This window comes from Dipodomys merriami, unplaced genomic scaffold (assembly GCF_024711535.1).
Source record: "Dipodomys merriami isolate MVZ:Mamm:240054 unplaced genomic scaffold, mDipMer1.0.p SCAF_4, whole genome shotgun sequence".
NCBI classification, from domain to species: Eukaryota; Metazoa; Chordata; class Mammalia; order Rodentia; family Heteromyidae; genus Dipodomys; species Dipodomys merriami.
The window spans coordinates 53,412,971-53,432,723 of NW_027205603.1; the positions used below are offsets into that span (position 1 = coordinate 53,412,971).

Here is a 19,753-nt window from a genome sequence, read left to right on the forward strand (position 1 = left end):
TTTTTTTGTTTGTTTGTTTTTTGTTTTTTGTTTTGGCATTTGTGTTTGTGGTTTTTTTGCTTCAAAGATAGCATTCTACTACTTATACCACAGCTCTACTTCCTGTTTTTTGCTGATTAGGTGGAAATAATTGTCTCTGTCCAGGGCTGGCTTTGGACCACAACCCTCAGATATCTGTCTCCTGAGTGGCTAGGATTACAGGCATGAGCCACCAAGCACTCAGCATGTCAGTTTCTTTTCTTTAATTTACACTTTTTTTGTATGGGTATATAGTTCATACCTATATTCTTAGTATGCTGGAAGTGGAAATGGGGAGGATCACTGTTTGAGGTTTTCTATCACTGATGGAAAAGTTCTTGGGACCTCCATCTTAACCACACACAGTGAGTGGTATGTGCCAATCATCTTAATTTTGCAAGAAGCCTGAATAGGACAATCATAGCCATAAATCCTATTAAAAACATATAGCAAACAGGGCTTAGGATGTAATTCATATGGTAGAGCATCTGCCTAACAGAGCAAGGCTGTGAGTTCAAACTCCATTATCATAATCACTCAGTCAGACTAGTGATATTGCATGTTTACTCTGTTATAATATGTGTTACCTGTACACTTTTAACTTACCATTTTATTATGATCCCAAATTCTGTCAATACTTTTTAAATTATTCTGTTGTATTTAAGAATTTTCTATCTGAATGTGTCAGACACCTAACACTGAGATCAGTACCTTTTTTAAAACTTTGAGGCTATTATTTACAAGTCACTAAAGTATTTCCATTATAAAATTTATGAAAAAAGTTTTTCATGTTGCTATTGTTTTGTTTCATTTAATATTTAAGGTCTTGCATATACGAATGAATAAATTTAAAAAGAACAGTATAAGCAATGTATTTCGGTTTCTTATGTTTTATTCTCTGCAGTGGTAATCGTAAAATGAAACAACCTTACCTTAAAGATTTATATGTAAGATCATCTTTAGCAAAGTGTAATGGATTACAAGAATTAGAAGAACAGAAGACTGACATGATTAAAGCACAAAAGAATTTCTCAGAAGACAACACTTACCGGGTATGAATTAGGATTAATAAAAAGTGAATGAATGATCATAATTATAGGTTCAGCATATCAGAAAACAATAATACATCTGTTGCTACTTGATTCCTCCCTTTATTTTCAACTCTAGAGACTTTAATGCTGAGAAAAAGTTATTATCATTAAACCAATAATAATAATTATAGCATTATTATTATAGCATTTATTGAATAGTTATGTGCCAATCACTGTGTTCTGCACTATCCTGTTTGTTTTACTTTCATCAATATAATTCTCACCATGGTTCTTTGAAAAGATGCTATTACAGGTATACAATTTAAAAAAATAAACTGAGACCATGAGAAGCTAGGTAATTTTTCCAAATTTAGGTATAACTCTGTTTTTTGCTTTCAGTCCCTTATTGAACAACTAGACCAAGAGAGAGAGATGAGATGGAAAGCTGAGAAAGCTGAAAAGCAGCTTATGGAGTATATTGATGAGCTACATAAACAAGCAAATGCAAAAACAGATGTTCATAGCCTGGCTCTACTTACCACAGATAGGTAAAGGAAAAGTATATAAACCTAACTGTGTCTCATAGCACAAAGAATACAGACCTGCAACTGGAATATCTTAATTTAAACCAGCTATTATGTCATTTTTTTTAAGTTTATGGTTTCCTTTGATTTAAAGATTTAGTGCTTTTAAGTATCTTATTTCATTCTTTGAAAATGCTAGTTTTCTAAATTATAATAACCTTTTTCTTCCTATTTTCTATAATTATTTAAAGTTATGCCTTTGCTCTAATGGTTGTAAGATTTTTTTCCTAGAGCTCCTATTGATTTTTGTCTCAACTAATCCTTCCGTGAATACTAGGTTACTAGACTAAATATTTGCAACAAATCAAGTTTAGAGGTTGTTTTTGGTTCTATTTCATGTCTGTAAGTAGATAATTCCCTTAAAAGATCTTATTTGAATAGTAAGTTGATGTGCACAGTTCAGTCCAATTTTCATTTTAAACATTTTACCAGTAAACTTGTTTGATACCAATGTGCTATTTTTTTTCCTTCCAGCCTGATTGTCTTAGATGTTATGTGTGTTGTATAAAGAAAACTACTATACCTAACAAGTATTCTGTAAGAACTTCAGCATAATTCTTCAAGCTATGACATATTGTGCTACAAACACACACTCACCTTCCTACCTTTTTGTATGTTTTGAGAATTGCTGTCTCTGAATTGATACTAGGCAAGGATGAGAGAAGAGGATCAATAAATTAATGGTACTCTGACTATCTAAAGACAATTGCACTCTTCTTGCTGACAGTCAACATTACATAATGACAAGTTTGTAGAAACCCTGTGACTGAGTCATGGAGATAATGGAAGGGAAATCATTCATATTTTCATACTTCTTTTTTTGGGGGGGGTCCGGTCGTGGGGCCTGAACTCTGGGCCTGGGCGCTGTCCCTCAGCTCTTCAGCTCAAGGCTAGCGCTCTACCACTTGAGCCACAGCACCACTTCTGGCTTTTTTCTTTTTGCTTATGTGGTGCTGAGGAATCGAACCCAGGGCCTCAGGCATGCAAGGCAAGCACTCTACCACTGAGCCACCTTCCCAGCCCCTCATACTTCTTTTTTTTAATGAATAAAGCTGGTTCTTGGAGTTTTTATTTCAATTGTTTATCTTAAAATTGAAATTACTATTTAGATATTATGTTGTCATTTGGTAAGAGAAAGACGAGCTTTTTTGTTTGAATCTCAGAGCTATTAGAATGTGAACCTAGAGATGTTTATGGCCTTATCCCAGTACCCCATTGCCAAACATAGTCTATAAGGAATCCAGCAGATAGCTGGATATATAAAGTATTCTAACAGAATTCATATTCTTGATTTCATTAGTCCCTCAGAATAATGCCACCCAGTGTTTCTCTTAAGTCTGGTTATATAAGTCAATAAATGATCCCTTTTTTAAACATTAGTTAATCATTTTCAACTTTAATCAATAGGTTCTATTATAAATCTAGGATCAATACGTAGTATCTGAGTGATACAAAGTTGACTTGCAAGTAATCATACAATATTTTTTCACATGGCTATGTGTCCATATGTGTTGTGTTCTCTTTACCGGGTTCTGAGTTTCTTAAAGGCAGAGACTATCTTACTCATCTGTGTACATGCCACCAGGCACCACTGGCTCACACTGTAATCCTAGTTATCTCCAGTTAACTACCAAAGAGACAGAAGTGGAGCTGTGGCTCAAGTGGTAGAGTGTTAAAGTCGAGCAAAAATTAAGCTCAGGGACAGTGTCCAGGCCCTACGTTCAATCCCTACAACCAGCACACACATACACACACAGAATACAGAAAAAAAGGCATACAGAAAAATTTTTTAAAACCTTACATATGCTGGGCACTGGTGGCTCACACCTATAATCCTACCTACTACTCAGGAGGCTGAGAACTAATCATCGAGGTTCAAAGCCAGTCCAACCAGGAAAGTCTGTGAGACTTTTATCTCCAATAAACTACTCAGAAAAAGCTGGTATTGGTGCTATGGCTCTCATGAAGTAGAGACTTGAGAAAAAGAACCTCAAAGACAATGCCCAGGCAGAGTTCAAGCCCCAGGACAGGCATACACACATAAAACCTTACATACCAGTACCAAAAACACACTAGGTATTTTTTTTAAGTTTATGTAAGACAGTGTTTCGCTAATGTATGTTTAGTGTTTTTCCTTTGGGCACATTCAATTCAGAGATGGGAGAAAGGCATGTATTGCTTCTTAAAAATTTTTTATTTTTTTGTCACTCATGGGGCTTGAACCTCGGGGTTTAGGTGCTGTCCCTGAGCTCTTGGTTCAAAGGTAAGCTCCACCACTTTGTGCCACAGCGCCACTTCTGGTTTTCTGGTGGTTAATTGGAGGTAAAAGGCTCACATGCTTTCCTGCTCAGGCTGGCTTCAAAGTTCACTTCTCAGATATCAACCTCCTGAGTAGCTAAGATTACAGGCATGAGCTATGGGTGCACACCTTATTAGCCATTTTTTACTGTAGCGTTTGAAACCTATCTCAGATCTTTCTCCCGTAAACGTAAATATTGGCAATAACTTCTATCATTTTGTTATGCATACTATACTTAACTGCCATCTATAATTTCTGCTTTAGACTAAAGGACATTATTTTGAGAGAGAGACATTCCAAGTCACAACTTGAAATTATGGTACACAAACTTCAAAATGAAATTAAAAAACTAACTATTGAATTAATGAAAGCAAGAGATCAACAGGAGGATCACCTTAGACACTTAAGAACTCTGGAAAGAGCATTAGAAAAAATGGAAAGGCAAAAAGGTCAGCAGCAGGCAGCACAGGTATTTCTCTATTTTTTTATATCTATGATATGGAGTAACAAATTTCTAACTGAAACAAAGAATACATATAAGTAAGCCTAAATGACATTAGGCTACATACAAAACTTAATTACATAGTAATCATGTAGTTTATTGAATGTCAAAACACTAAACAAAATGATATAAACATTGAAGTTGGTTAGTTTTTTGTTTTACCAGAGCTAGATTTGGAGTGTTTGGGTGCTTGAAAGAATTTCATTTTCATGCTTACCGTTGGATATTCTCATCAGACTGTTACTAAGATGAGCATTATTTAATGCTGGTGTATAATAGGGGCTTTTAAGGCCAAGATTGTGTGATCACAGCATTAACTCAATAATATTTGAAAATCACCTTAATCCATAGGTCCTGTCATTTAAATAACATTTATGGAAACTAGCATCAAAACAGATTATTATCTAAGTACTATAATTTTATATATTTACTCAGATGAGACTTATCAAAGAGGTAGAACTCAAAGCTTCAGCTGCTGATAGAGAAATAAACTTACTCCGAACTTCCCTTCACCAAGAAAAAGAACAAGTACAACAACTGCATCAACTTCTGGCATTAAAACAACAGGAACATATGTAAGTGAAAAATGTATCAGAGACCTATTGCTGTGTAGAAAAAGAAAGATCTAGGTTTTACTCCTCCCTAATATGTAAAGACTCTTACTGTTCTGAAGTCTCACATAATGACCGCATAGTAATACCAAATGTATGTGTGCATTAGAAATAACCTTATAGTAAAAACTCGTGGCTAGAAAATGAGGTGATGTTTTTTGTCACTGTTTGAGATGTATAGTTGAGACATTACAATGAAGTTTATTTTTTAGTCTAAGCACAAACACTGATCACTATGTATAGAGAAAGATACTTTAATGGACACCCAAGTAACTATTAGTTAATTTCGTTGATATCCTTTTTTTTGTCCGTTATGGAGGCTGAACTCTGGGCTTGGGTGCTGTCCCTCGGCTCTTCAACTAAGGCTACCACTTGAACCACAGCACCATTTCTGGCTTTTTTCTGTTTATGTGGTGCTGAGGAATCGAACCCAGGGCCTCATGCATATGAGGCAATCACTCTACCATTGAGCCAACTTCCCAGCCCTGATATTCATTCTTTTAGGGCAAGGTTCAATAGATATTTTCTGTAAAAGGCCACATTTAAAAAAAAAAAACTTTACAAAAACTCAGGTTTTTTTCTTATGTATCTATACCTAATTTCTGTATTTTAAAGACTTGACCTTTAATATTGAAGAATATAAATTATTACAAAAATTTTTTTAAACTTTAAGTTTATTTTACATCAACAATATCCTTTGATTTGTATTTGTTTTACATTCCAGGAAGGAACTTGAAACAAGGGACTTTTTGAATGATACAGAATTCCAGGATGCCTTAGCTAAGGAACTATCCAAACAAGAAAGAAAGCATGAGGAAGAAATAAAAGACTACCAAGAAAAAATTGATATATTAAATCAGCAATACCTGGATTTAGAAAATGAATTTCGTATTGCTTTAACTGTTGAAGCCCGAAGATTTAGAGATGTAAGAATTAGCATCTTTCTTAGAAACAATTAGTAAAAATACATAATTTGATAAGGAGACTATAAGACTAAATTTCAGACACATAACACTATGTTAGCTATGTGACTTTAAAAAATGACAAAATCCTAGAGCCTTAGTGTCCTCACATATATGTAGCAGGTATTCATTGCTATTGCAAAAACCAGTTATGATTATAAATGAAGTATAATGAACGCTGAAATATGGGAAACCTGAATTCTCTTCTATTTCTGTTGGGTTTTTTTTTTGTTTTGTTTTGTTTTTTTACAGTTGTGGGGCCTGAACTCTGGGCACTGTCCCTCAGCTCTTCAGCTCAAGGCTAGTGCTCTACCACTGAGCCACAGCACCACTTCAGGCTTTTTTCTGATTATGTGGTGCTAAGGAATCGAACCCAGGGCCTCATGCTTGTTAGGCAAACACTCTACCACTGAGCCAACTTCCTAGCCCTCTCTTCTATTTCTGTATAGCAGGAGTTGGCAAAACTGAAACCCCTAAGGCTGAATATGGCCCAGTGCCTATTTATTGGATAGTTTTATTGTAAAGGAGCCTTATTTGTTTACATATTATCTGTGGCTGATTTGTAGCACAAAAGCTGCGTAGAGATTTATAGTAGAGACCATAATGTCTGGCTTCCAAAAAAAAGTCAGGCAATCCCTGCTATAGAAGAATAGTCTTGTTCCTAATGTCCATCACACCAACTGTAAACTAGATCCCATTTCTCTTGCCTACAAAAGAATAGGGCATCAGGAAATCTTCCCTCTTACCCTTATACTCTTCTCATATGAGCACTTTTTCCTTTCTATTGAACCATTCCCTGCTGTTTAAGTAGATGCTTTGATTTTTCTCATCTTGAGAACACTGTCTTGATTCTATTGACTACCACCTTATTTCTCTGTTTTCATTTGGAATAAAACTTCTCAAAGGCATAGATTTGCTTTCCCTAATTTAATTCCTTCTTCAACATGCTCTGATTCGGCTTTTTCTACTAGTATTGCTGTGGGTGAGAAGACAGTAACATCCACAGTGTTTAAAATTATCAATGTATTACTCACCTGATTAGACCTAGGAGCAGCCCTTGGACAGTGTCTCCCTCCATTCCCTCCAGACACTTCTCTTGATTACCTGCTTACCATCTCTTGGTGTTCTCAGCTTTCTGTTATTTTACTTCTTTGCAGTCTCTAGTCATTTTCTCTCATTTTCTCCGAACTTTTATTATTGCAATGCCCAAGTTCAATTTTTTCTTTTGTAGACACAATCAATGTCTTCTTAAATTGTTGATTATATCTACAGCTTCAACCTTTCACCTAAATTCTAAAGTTATTTTCTTAACTCCTTTCACCGGAATTGCTTTTTTTTTGCCAGTCCTTGAACCTCTCTGTGCTAAGGCTAGCACTCTACCACTTGAGCCACAGCACCACTTCCGGCATTTGTTGTTTATGTGGTACTGAGAAATCAAACCGTGGGCTTCGTGCATGCTAGGCAAGCACTATACCACTAAGTTACATTCCTAGCCCTCACCTGTGTTACTTTAGGATCTTCCTCTTTCCATCTTTGAAACTACTTCCTTCTTTTTATGGTGATTACATCATCCATAATGTATAAATGAGAATGTAACTTGACAAAGATTTTAGTCTTTGTTGTTCATTAATTTATTGTAGTACATAGAACAATGGCTGGCATATATCAAACTTAAATATTTGTCATAATGAATTCTCATCTTAGGTATACTTTCTCTAATATGGACCAGTGACTAACCTCACTGTGTCATTTTCATCATCAACATTTGTAGTTTAAAGCAAATTTACTCTTTTGCTAAAACTGACTATGAAAATGAAAGGCAAACTACTGTATGCAGATATTTTCTTATTATTTGAAGAACTGCCATTTATAATGCAATTTTGAATTGCAGGTCAAAGATGGTTTTCAGAATGTGGCAACAGAGTTAGCCAAGAGTAAACATGCCCTTATTTGGGCTCAACGAAAAGAAAATGAATCCTCTTCTTTAATAAAAGATCTGACCTGCATGGTGAAAGAACAAAAATCAAAACTTGCAGAAGTTTCCAAATTGAAGCAGGAAACAGCGGCAAATTTACAGGTAAAATCTTACAACTTTTTTTTACATTGTCTCATATTATGATGGCCTTTGGAAGTACACAAAATGAACTTTTAGATTATCCTAATTTTGTAGTTTAATGTACATCAGAAAACACAACTGAGGAGAGGAGATTAAACTTACTATTTCACAAATTGTATAGGGCTTACATTAAAATTGTATTTATGTAAAAAACAAATAGATTTACTTTTTAAACCATGTTAAATAAGTACCTGCTGTACAGTGATAATATAGAAGTAGGAAAACCATCCTCAAGTAGTATTGAAGTGCATTTAGAAAGAGCCACTTGAATAGCTGACATTAATTTTGTAATGGTAATGTTGGTGATTTTTAAATACCCTTAATATAATAGTTTTTAAGTTAATATCTTTATTACTGTTGTCTCAGTTTTAAATAAACACATAATACTTTACCCAGTATAACTGAGCTTGTGGAAAAGTAATGTGTACACTTTTCATCTAAATGCATTATGAGCAAGTTTAAATATTACAGGCATGGTTTCTCTGTTAGAGCTTTAGAACAAAATTCAGAGTTTGAAGAAGTGGCCTCTTAAGTTTTATTTTCTTGCTTTATACTGTATCTTTAGTTAATGAAACTAAAACTTGTGATATAAAATTTTGTTAAAATTTGCTTTGTCTTTATTTACTTTGTATAGCTTTTTTTTCATTTTAAGATTCAACAGTGAGAACTAAAACACATGACTGAATTTTTTTTTTTTAATGTTTGGGGTATATACAGAATCAAATCAACACTCTTGGAATTTTGATTGAAGATGACAAGCAGAAGAGTATTCAAATAGAACTCCTCAAGCATGAGAAAGTCCAGCTTATTTCTGAGCTAGCTGCAAAGGAATCACTGATTTATGGTTTAAGAACAGAAAGAAAAGTATGGGGGCATGAACTGGCAAAACAGGGTAAAATTCTCAGATTTTCAAATGTATAATAACCACTGTTAAAAACCAGTGAAATAAAGGACTTAACTGCCAATAGATGCCAAGAGAAAAGATGACCCTTTATCTGAAAGGATTTGGCAGTCAAACAAGAATAAAACCTCTGTGGAAACAGAAAATTGAGAAGTTAATTCTTAATTTGTCAATTAAGAAATTATAGCAGCCAGACATAGCAGCACTGTCCACTGCTCAGCAGACATTTAATAGAAAGAAGAAACACTTGAATCCAGGAGTTTAAAACCAACTAGGGCAATGCAGCAATACTAACTTTTTTAAAAAGTCTACAGGTTTGTTTAAATTTATTTCTTTGTATTTTGAGATAAGTATCTTGCTGTGTAGCACTGGCTGGCTTTGAACTCTGAATCTTCCTATCTCATCCTCCTGAACTCTAGAATTAACATGTATGAGCTACTATCCCCAGCTTAAGATGTCATGTAAAAAAAAATAATTCACAGATTTTTTGAAAAGAAAAATTGAATATATTCTTGGGATACTACATGGTGTATATATGCATTTTGCAACATTTAAATCAAGATTAAAAACATGTATTTCCTTTAATGTTTATTATTTCTTTATGGAGAAAACACGCCATTTCTGTTAGCACTGATATTTTTTATTGTTCTCATGGCTATATAATTTAGCTACTTTCCTGAACTATGTATACTTTTATGATAGTTAACTAAATAAATCATCAATGCTAATTCTTATGCAGTTATTTTAAATTAATCATTTATTAATGTGATTGTGAAATTTTTAATATAATTATGATGATTGGTTTTATTTATGATTTTTATATTTTTTAATAGCCAAAATTTTGAGAAGGCTTTTTGTTTGTTTCCCCTCTTCTCATCATATTGTGAAATGTGTTTTGGGGTTTTATTCAGTTTTTATTTACTGTCTTTTACATTATTAGATTAGGCTTTTATAAAATGGAAAACCTTCAAGGTTCTTTATGTTTCTAACTTATTTTTTGTTTCATTTTGTTCTTTAGGGTCATCTTTATCCCAAACTCGTGGACAATTAGAGGCTCAAATAGAAAGTCTGTGTAGAGAGAATGAATCTCTGAGAAAGGCAAACGAAAATGATAGTGATGCATTAAAAATAAAAAATAAAATCATGGAAGACCAGACAGAGACAATTAGAAAATTAAAAGATGTAAGTTTGGCATTTGATTTTGAGAAAAGAGCCAATGGCAAGTTTGAACATCTGTCCAAAGCAAAATATCCAAAAAAGATTATCTACATGGTTTGCAATTATTAAAGAACTTAAAACATAGTATCATAGTTCATTCCTATTTATAATATTTTCTCCTAAAGTGCTGCCTGACGGGCTGGGAAAGTGGCTCAGTGGTAGAGCGCTTGCCTTGCATGCCTGAGTCCCTGGATTCAATTCCTCAGCACCACATAAGCAAAAAGAAAAAAGCCGGAAGTGGCGCTGTGGCTCAAGTGGTAGAGCGCTAGCTGGAGAGCTGAGGGACAGCGCCCAGACCCAGAGTTCAGGCCCCACGACCGGACCCAAAAAAATAAATAAATAAATAAAGTGCTGCCTGTTTATTAGCTTGAATATGCTGTCACAAGAGAAATTATTTTATGTGTTCAGTATCCTTTAAGTAATAATTTAAATTATGTCTGGTTAATCAAACTATGAAACATTTAAACTTAATTAAAATAATATACTGATTTTATCTTAAAGTGCTTACAAGAAAGAGATGAACAAATCAAACTATTACAAGAAAAGATGACTGAAGTAGAAAAATGTACTCAAGAGCAACTTGATGAAAAATGTACAGAACTGGATACTGTAATTGAGAAATTAGAAAGACACAATGAAAGAAAAGAAAAACTGAAACAGCAGTTGAAAGCAAAGGAAATAGAACTTGAAGAAATTAGAAAAGCTTACAGGTATTATATATTCCACTGAGAAAATAATGTGTGGCTTTCTGGTGTGGTGGCATATGTTTATAATCCCAACTACTCAGGAGGCAAAGAAATTGGTTATAAAGTTAAGGCCTTCCTGAGCAACTTACTGAGACCCTGTCTCAATTAAAATAAAAGTCGAACGCTGGTGGCTTATGCCTGTAACCCAAGCTACTCAGGAGGCTGAGATCAGTTCAGAGCCAGCCCAGGCAGGAAAAGCTGTGAGACTCATCTCCAGTAAACCACTCAGAAAACCAGAATTAACACTGTGGCTCAAGTGGTAGAGCACTCCCCTTGAGCTGAGGAGTGCAGAGACAGCACCCAGGCCTTGAGTTCAAGCCCCACGACTGACCAAAAAAAAATAAAGTAAAATAAAAGGACTTAGGGATAAAGCTCAGTGTAGAACACTGAGCCTTGCATGTACAGGCACTAAATTCAACCCCAGTACTGAAGGAGATGAGACGTGACTTAATAATTTACTCTTAAATTACTTTTAGTTCACTTAATCAGAAATGGCATGATAAAGGAGAACTTCTAGCTCATCTTGAAACACAAGTAAAAGAAGTGAAAGAAAATTTTGAAAACAAGGAAAGACAACTTAAAGCAGAAAGAGACAAAAGTATTGAACTACAAAAGTAAGTGTTAAATTCTAAAGGACATGAGATTCCTTGAAACATGAACACTGAAGTGAGCTGGTTGAAAGAAAATACTAAAAATATGTAGGACATAGTTGCTTGCCAAGAACTTCATTCATTGTAAAAGGTAGTAGTTCCCTCCTTAAAGTTGTTAGATCTAAGGTTGACATATATGTATATATTTTTAATATATATGGCTATATGAAATACATACTTCTTAGAGCAGTGTCTGATACATAATAATTGTTGTATGAGCATATTGTTTTTATTATAGTATTGCTTTAAAACTGTTGGAATGAAAGAAACTAGTTATATTGTCAACTGTGGCTAATTTACACTTAAAAAACTTCTCTTTAGAGAAGAAAGTCACTTGGCCACAGTAATGATGAGATTCTGATAAGGCTGGAGAAGATTTAGATAGCAATCTTACACAAGATTATTTTAAATTTAAAGAAAGAAAATGTACCTGTCTCTGCCTTCAGATGCATTCTACAGAACAATTAATAGAAATAATGTTTATCTTGCCACATATAAATAACAGTTGTTGAAACAACTTATACTGTTGAAATTCCTAGAAAAAATAGGTTTAATGGTCAGTTCTCATGTCAACATGCACAGCAACATCAATAACCTAACATATGAGTAGCAAAAATATACCTAGTTCACACACCCACACATACGAGAGTATTTAGGGGATTTTTTTTATTTTTATTTATTTTTTTACTGATGCTCTTTTTAAAGGAATGCAGTAGAAAAGCTTCATAGTATGGATGATGCATTTAAAAAGCAAGTTGATGCAATTGTTGAGGCTCATCAAGCTGAAATATCACAACTATCATCTGAAAAGCAAAAATGTATTGATTCTGCAAATTTAAAGGTACTATAAATAAAATTCACTCTAGAAATCAATATTAAATGTTTATATCCAAATAAATCCTTAGAAATTAAAAACAGATAATTTTATAGTCTAATATATCAAGAATGTTATCAAAAGTATCGTGAAACCAAGCTTAGTAAACTTAGATTTATTGCAAAACATAATTCTGGTAAGAAGCAAAATTCTAAGTTTCATCCCAATGTATACTTGCTTCATGATCTCTGGATGACAGTGTCAATAAAGTAGAAAAAAAGATGAACATATTGGTAGTGTATCAGAAGTGTAGTATTGTTTTAGTTACAAACAGAACTAGACAGTATCAGATGCAGATATCATAGAGGAATGGAGTTTGTTTCTTGAGGAAGAAGGTTGTTTCAGTTTTGAAAATCTATAAGGAATTGGTGCATAAGTTAAACTTAGAACTCAGCATTTTATAGGCAACAATGACAATAGTGAGATAAAATATGAAAACTGAGTTTCTAGCCACACTATGATAGAAATTGCACAATTTCAAACAAATTTTCTAGCCCTAAAATAGAATTGCAATACATTGTTTTATCTTTTTCAGAAGTCTAATGAGCACTAAACAGATTATATAAAAGAAAGTGCATTGATTACTCTATCAACATGTTTTCCCTATTAGCATTTGGACCAGTTACATTTTACTAACAATATTTTACAGTAAATGAATCCCAGTTACAACATATGGAAGAATAAGTTGTTGACATTTCTTCTAGAAAGTATTTTTTAAATGCCTTTACCTTAGGAAATTAAAATGTAACATTCATACATTGCTTTAGGTTTATCGAGTTGAAGAAGAAATGCGTGAACTTCTGGAAGAAACATGCAAAAACAAAAAAGCAATGGAGGAAAAAATTAAGCAACTTGCTTCTGCTCTAAAAGAAATTCAGCAAGAGATGTGATGGCTTTGAGAACAAATATAATTGAAATGGACCGGCAAACCTATTGTAAAAATGATTAAATATTGTAAAAGTAGTAACTGCTACGACTTTGAAATGTCTCTTTCTACACATTTCATTATGATTAATTTTAAGAGACTTTTGACCAAATATTTATTGTATATGTAGGTTTTTATAATAAATTTTGTACAATTATGTGTATTAGAAAAAAACCTATCATAATATCTAGACTTAAGCCACTTTTCTTGTTTCTGTGCTATATACTGTTTGGTAATAACATAGTTGCAAGCAGATTCATAAATGAAGATTAGAATTTTGAGTACATGAGGGAAAATAGTTTATTGTTTTTAGCCTTATAGTGTTGATAAAGAGGTAATTCTATTGTCTGTAGTTGAGAGAGCTCCTATCTTTTTAAGAGTTTATAAGATGTAACCAAAAAGTTAACAAAGGTAAAACATGTGACACTCTTTTTTGTTTTTTTTCCTTTTTTTGTGGCAGTGCTGGAGTCAAAGATATGGCATGGCATGTTTTAAGAAGCATATGTAGCCTTCACATCTCTCAGAACTACCCTTTTTTTTAGAATGTATTTGACTTTTCACTGAAGAACACATTTAAGATTTTATAAATTCCTGAGGAGCAATTTTGTTCTGCTCTCATTCTCCCTATTAGTTCATGTATATGAAGAGAGTTCTTCATATAAGATAATTAATGATTTCACTTTTATCACTTCTTATGATGTATATGAAAAATGGAAATCTTAAGTGCTATACCCCTCTTATTTCTCAGTAGAAATAAAAATACAATACCACAGTTTTAAATGGATATCAATAGTGCACTAGGTGTTCTAAAGTAAATGGAAAGCTAAGTGCTTGTAACTCATGCCTGTAATCCTAGCTGCTCAGATAACTGATATCTGAGGATTGTGGTTTAAAGCCAGCCAGGCAGAAAAGTCTCTGAGACTCTTATCTCCAGTTAATCAGCAAAAAACTGAAAAGTGGAGGTGGCTCAAATGTTAGAGCACTCTCCTGGAACAAGAAAGTCCAGAGATAATGGGGTACCATTAGTTCATGCCCCAGTACTGGCATAACAAAAACAAAAAGGTAAATGAAACCAGAAGAAACTTAACTTCTTAAGAGAAAGTCCCATTTCATGATAACTAAGCTGTGAAGAGATATGTAGGAACATCCCAAATAGCAGCACATGGAAGGAGAGTCTCAGAATGGAAATGGAAAATAGTTGGGAGGTAATAGCTGGAAGCCCTTAAATTTCATTTAAAATGATTAACATACAGATAAAAGCAGTTTTCAGTGAAATAGGATAAACAAAAAGATTTTTCACTTAGCCCTCCTAATCAGACTTAGAGAAACCCTGAAAGAAGCAAGGAAATTATCAAAAACATGGCAGGTCAGATGATAACATATTTGACATGATGAGAGAACAGGAACTATCAACCAAAAATTCTGCATCCAGAAGAACTGTTCTTCAAAATTAATAAGACACCTCTAGATTAGTGAAGACCAAAATTAATAAGACACCTCTAGATTAGTGAAGACCAAAATTAATAAGACACCTCTAGATTAGTGAAGACCAAGAAGTTATTGATGGGTACCCTGCTTTAGTAGAATTAATGAAGAAAACACTAAAAACTGAAAGCTGATACATGGCAGTAACTCATCCTGAAAGAAATGCATATTATGAAAGCTCAGATAATTTGATTATTTGTAATTTTTTGTTTTAAAGTGTTTTATTATGTATACATAGCTAACTGCTATAAAGTTCCTTCTTAAGTAGTTGAACAAAGGGATTTCAGTCCAACGTGGCAGTGCATCTTGATCGATGTCATCCATTGCATTATTTTCTCTCATCTCTCCCCCCACCCATCCCCTCAAGTTACATTTTCACATATGTACATTGAATATTATTACTGATTTGCCCACCATTCCCCTGCATTCATCTGCCCTCTCTCTTGATCTTCACTTCCCTCTGACAAAATGTTCCAGTTTCCTAATTTTGTTAATCGGTAAGTTATTCAAAGGAGTTACATTATTGGAGTCCTCGGGGGTAAATTTTTATTTGAAAGAGTAAATATTGACTAAAATATATATACAATATTACAATAATTTAATCTGTTGAAGCTATTCCTTGGGTGTAAGATAACAGAAATAGCTATGAATTTGGGGGAAAGGGATACACTGCAATTCTATGTATGTTTTTCAAGTTACCTTAGTATAAAGCTAAAGATAACTATTAAATAAAATGCATATTATACTCCTTAAATACTAATTTTAAACAGTTTGTAAAAAAAATCAGCATTGGAGATTCCACTTGTAAGATGGCAGGAACTTTGCAGACCTGCTTCCTAGTAATGACAAGTACTTGAAATCTGTAGAAAACACCCTAGTAATATACAGAAAATAAACATTTGTTCAACAAAAACATACTTCTCAGAATCCTGTGATAGTGAGCCAAGACCTTCATCACCTTCAGTTGATGGTAACTCCACCCAAAACACATTTCAGCTTTCTGAGTAGTTCTGGCCAAAACCAATTTCCAGCCTCAAGACACAGTATCACCAGTGTGGGGATTTCACGATCGTTCATCCCTTCCAAATATTACAGAAGCTAAATTTCTCTGATTGCAGCCAAAAGGTAGTGGATTTTCCTCACCTACCCAGCTCTCAAACATACCGTAGGCAGAACAAACCAAAACTATGAGTCCAATTACCCTTACTGCAGGTCACAAATGAGGTGGAGGTCCCTATTGGGAGAATCAGGTCTAGAGGACCCTGAGTTCACCTACCCTAGTATCTACCCTATCACCTACTTCCTAGTATCTGAAGCAGTGACAAGAGAGTTTGCCAAAGATAACCATTCCAAATTGAGTTTATATGAAATAGAATGTATGAAGGTTCAAGCTAAGTGTTTTAAAAGATCTTTAGTGGAAATTACTTAGAAGGGATCTTGTAGCTCTAGGCAAACAGCAAACCATTCTTGTTAGCCAGCTAGTATACCAGATAAAAACCAAGAGATGACTATAATAGGAGCCCTATGCTGTGATTTTAAAAAACAAAACAAAACCTTCCAATATAACTTATCTGAACTTGAGTCAGACTGGAGCAATTTGTGCCAAGCATTTTTCTCAAAAACAGCCAAAATTGAGTGAAGCCCAATCATTGGGCCAAATGAAAATGGTCACCTAAAAAAAAAAATTATGCCAGGTGCCTGTGACTCACACTTGTAATCCTAGCTACTCAGAAGTCTCAGATTTAAGGATCACAGTTCAAAACCAGCCCAGGTAGGAAATCCATGATACTCTTCTCCAATAACTAGAAATAAGTCAGAAGTGGAGTTGTGGCTCAAAAGCCTTGGGACAGTCCCCAAGCCCTGAGTTTAGGCCCAAGGATGCGCATGTGCCCCGTAGAGAGCCTTTCAAAACCTGCCATGGGGTTGAGGGGTATGCCTATGAAGAGAGTGAAATAGGAGGACTGTGATTAAAGTGTTTTATATAGACGTATTAAAATAGAACAATGAAACCTGTTGAAATTGTTTTTGAGGGAGAAGAGAGTAAATATGATCCAATACGGATAAGTCAAATACCTTGAACTAGATCATTTTTTTAACTCCTATCAGAGGCTGGGAGTGTAGCTCAGTGATAGAATACTAACCTAATGTTCTAGGTTTGGGGTTTTGATTTCCAGCAAAGGACTTTGAAGAGATGGGATTGCTTTCATCCAAATGTGACCACATTGAGGATAAACATCTAAGGTATACTTCAGGGAAAATAGACTTAGCTATAATGACCTAGCCAAATTACTGGAGACTATTACTTCTTGATATCAAAGTTTATTACAAACCTACAGTGTGGTGCTAACATAAAGACAGGCATACAAAGCAAAAGAATGAGATAGAGAACCCAGAAGTAAACAATCCATGATCAAGTAACTTGTCACCATAGCTGCTCTCCATGGATCTATCTACCTGTGCTTGCCAGCAGCACAATCAATAATGTCTCCTGGAAGGCTGACCGTCAGCAGCAGCTAATATTGACAGCCCAAAGTATTAAGTACTAAGTAGATAACATTACTGCTCATGAACATTGGGTATCTGGGCTCTGAGCTCTTAACAATAGCTAGCGTTGGCAGCAACTAGGGAGGGCAAGTGCCACAGCTCTTGAGCTAGAAAGTAAAGGAGACTGTCACCCCTACATGCATGATAACTCTTCTCAGGACCTCTTCTGGTGACCAGGGTCTGCACCTTGGCTCTTCATAGTCTGCCCTCGCAGTCTGAGCTCTCTTCTAATTTTTTGGCCTTCTCAGAACTTTTAAAAACTTCGCTTTTCTCCAACATCACACCTGCTGTTTTAGTAGCTCTCTTGGCTTCTTAGTTCCCATACCAGTACTGCTACAGATGCTGCTGCCATCGCTGCTGGTGTCACCACCTCTGCCACCACTGTCATCTGCTACTGTCGTCCACACCACTATTTCTTTGTGCTATGAGCTCAGACAGTGACAAAGATCTAGGACGGAAAGGCCTTAGGTGAGACTTAATGAGCCAAAGTCCTAATAGACTTTATTGAAACTTAATGTTACAACATCAGGAAAGTCTCAAAGAAGAGAATTGCATGGCAAATCCTAATACCATGTGAAGTGGTTGGGTTATATAGCCCAAAAGGAAATGCAGCATGTAAATGGCATGGTGGTTTTGCACACTAATCCCAAGCCTAGTTTAAGGATCTACGATGTGCTTCATTGGCTCATTGCTCCATACATCACAATTTGCCAATGAAGGATTTCAATCTATACAGCCTTCTACGGAGGTTGTGAAAGGGTGTTCTTCCTGTGGCTTGAATGAATTTCCGTACAGCATCATCTGAGGTTCACTAAGGCTTGTTTTACATAGAATGCTGCTTTCCAAGGTCCTCTGCTGGTTGTCTGGAGTGGTCATACTTGGATCATACCTTCAGTTGTGCTTGTTGGACTTGTCTAAGGTTTCTAGAGTGTTCTCAAAGTGATGGTAAAAGGTCCAGAACAGTTTGGCTGTCGTGAGGGCATTCCAGTGAGTTTCTGGAAATGGTGTCAGACTTGGAACTGTAGTCTAGATCTCAGACACATAATTACTTGTGTCCTTCAACCTCCAGCATTGGGGGTGGGAGGAAAGGAATTCTCAAGAGTTGTTCAGAAGTTCAGACTCCATATGTCAACTCACAATTATTAACTTAAAGGACATGGGAACTAAAATTTTCAATACTTCATGCTTCAGAGCATGAGAAACTACTTCTTTTCTTTGACAATTATATCTTCTTTTAAGTACTCTTTTTAGTAAACTGCTTTGGCAAGGTGATAAGAATGAATAGAAACTACTAAGTAAAATTTAAAAAGCTTTCTACTCTTGGAGGTGTGACTCAAGTGGTAGAGTGCCTGCCCAGCAAGCACGAGGCCCTTAATGCAAACCCCATGCTGTCAAATAATCACAATCAAAACTCTCTGATGCTGAGTGTCTGTGGCTCATGCCTGTAATCCTAGTTACTCAGGAGTCAGGCATCTGAGCTTCAAAGGTAATCCAGGCAGAAAAGGCCACGAGAGTCTTATCTCCAATTAACCACCAAAAAAATAAATAAATAAAAAGGACAGAAGTGGAACAGTGACTCAATTGGGTAGCGTGTCAGCCTTGAGAAACTCAAGGGAAGGGGTGGGACTGGAGGGTTCCATCAAGAATTCAATGTAGGGGCTGGGAAGGTGGCTCAGTGGTAGAGCACTTGCCTTGAATGCTTGAGGCCCTGGGTTCGATTCCTCAGCACCACATAAGAAAAAGCCAGAAGTGGCGCTGTGGCTCAAGTGGTAGAGTGCTAGCCTTGAGCTGAAGAGCTGAGGGACAGCGCCCAGGCCCAGAGTTCAGGCCCCATGACGAGACCCCCCCCCAAAAAAAGAATTCAATGTATATCCTACAAAATTAAGAAAAATGGAAGAGGCAGGTTGGGAGGGATGAATGAGAATTTTGAAAGAAGTAACATTGATCAAGATGCACTGTATTCATAAACTGATTTGTTAAATGGCAACTCTTTGGTCCAACTACTTAAAGATGTTATTTTTTTTTAAAAGGAAGAAAAAAGGGACAAATCTTTACAAAGCACATTATTATTGTTGTTGTTAAAGCTCAGGAAGAATGGATAGGCCCTGAGTTCAAGTCTTAGGACTCGGCACAAAAATAAAAACAAAAACCTTTTGAGAATTGTTACTTTTATAGCCAAAGGACACAATTCAGAGTCAGACTAATATATTACAAAACAGTAACCTGTAACATTTTCTTAAAGGTTATTTGAATTTTGACCAAGGACTGAAAATCTCCTTAATAGAAA

General features: G+C 35.2%; 1 protein-coding gene across 1 annotated transcript in view; it reads left to right on the top strand.

Moving 5' to 3' along the window:
* Positions 1-15,803, top strand: part of Lrrcc1 (leucine rich repeat and coiled-coil centrosomal protein 1) — a 31,820-nt gene extending 16,017 nt beyond the window's left edge. Inside the window, exons 8-19 of the mRNA XM_069990993.1 lie at positions 923-1,070; positions 1,449-1,597; positions 4,197-4,401; positions 4,870-5,009; positions 5,770-5,971; positions 7,899-8,084; positions 8,841-9,015; positions 10,043-10,206; positions 10,744-10,952; positions 11,465-11,602; positions 12,344-12,479; positions 13,280-15,803. Coding sequence (XP_069847094.1) covers positions 923-1,070; positions 1,449-1,597; positions 4,197-4,401; positions 4,870-5,009; positions 5,770-5,971; positions 7,899-8,084; positions 8,841-9,015; positions 10,043-10,206; positions 10,744-10,952; positions 11,465-11,602; positions 12,344-12,479; positions 13,280-13,402 — 1,975 coding nt within the window. The 3' untranslated portion in view covers positions 13,403-15,803. The remainder of the gene's footprint in view (positions 1-922; positions 1,071-1,448; positions 1,598-4,196; positions 4,402-4,869; positions 5,010-5,769; positions 5,972-7,898; positions 8,085-8,840; positions 9,016-10,042; positions 10,207-10,743; positions 10,953-11,464; positions 11,603-12,343; positions 12,480-13,279) is intronic.
* The last annotated feature ends 3,950 nt before the right edge of the window (positions 15,804-19,753 follow it).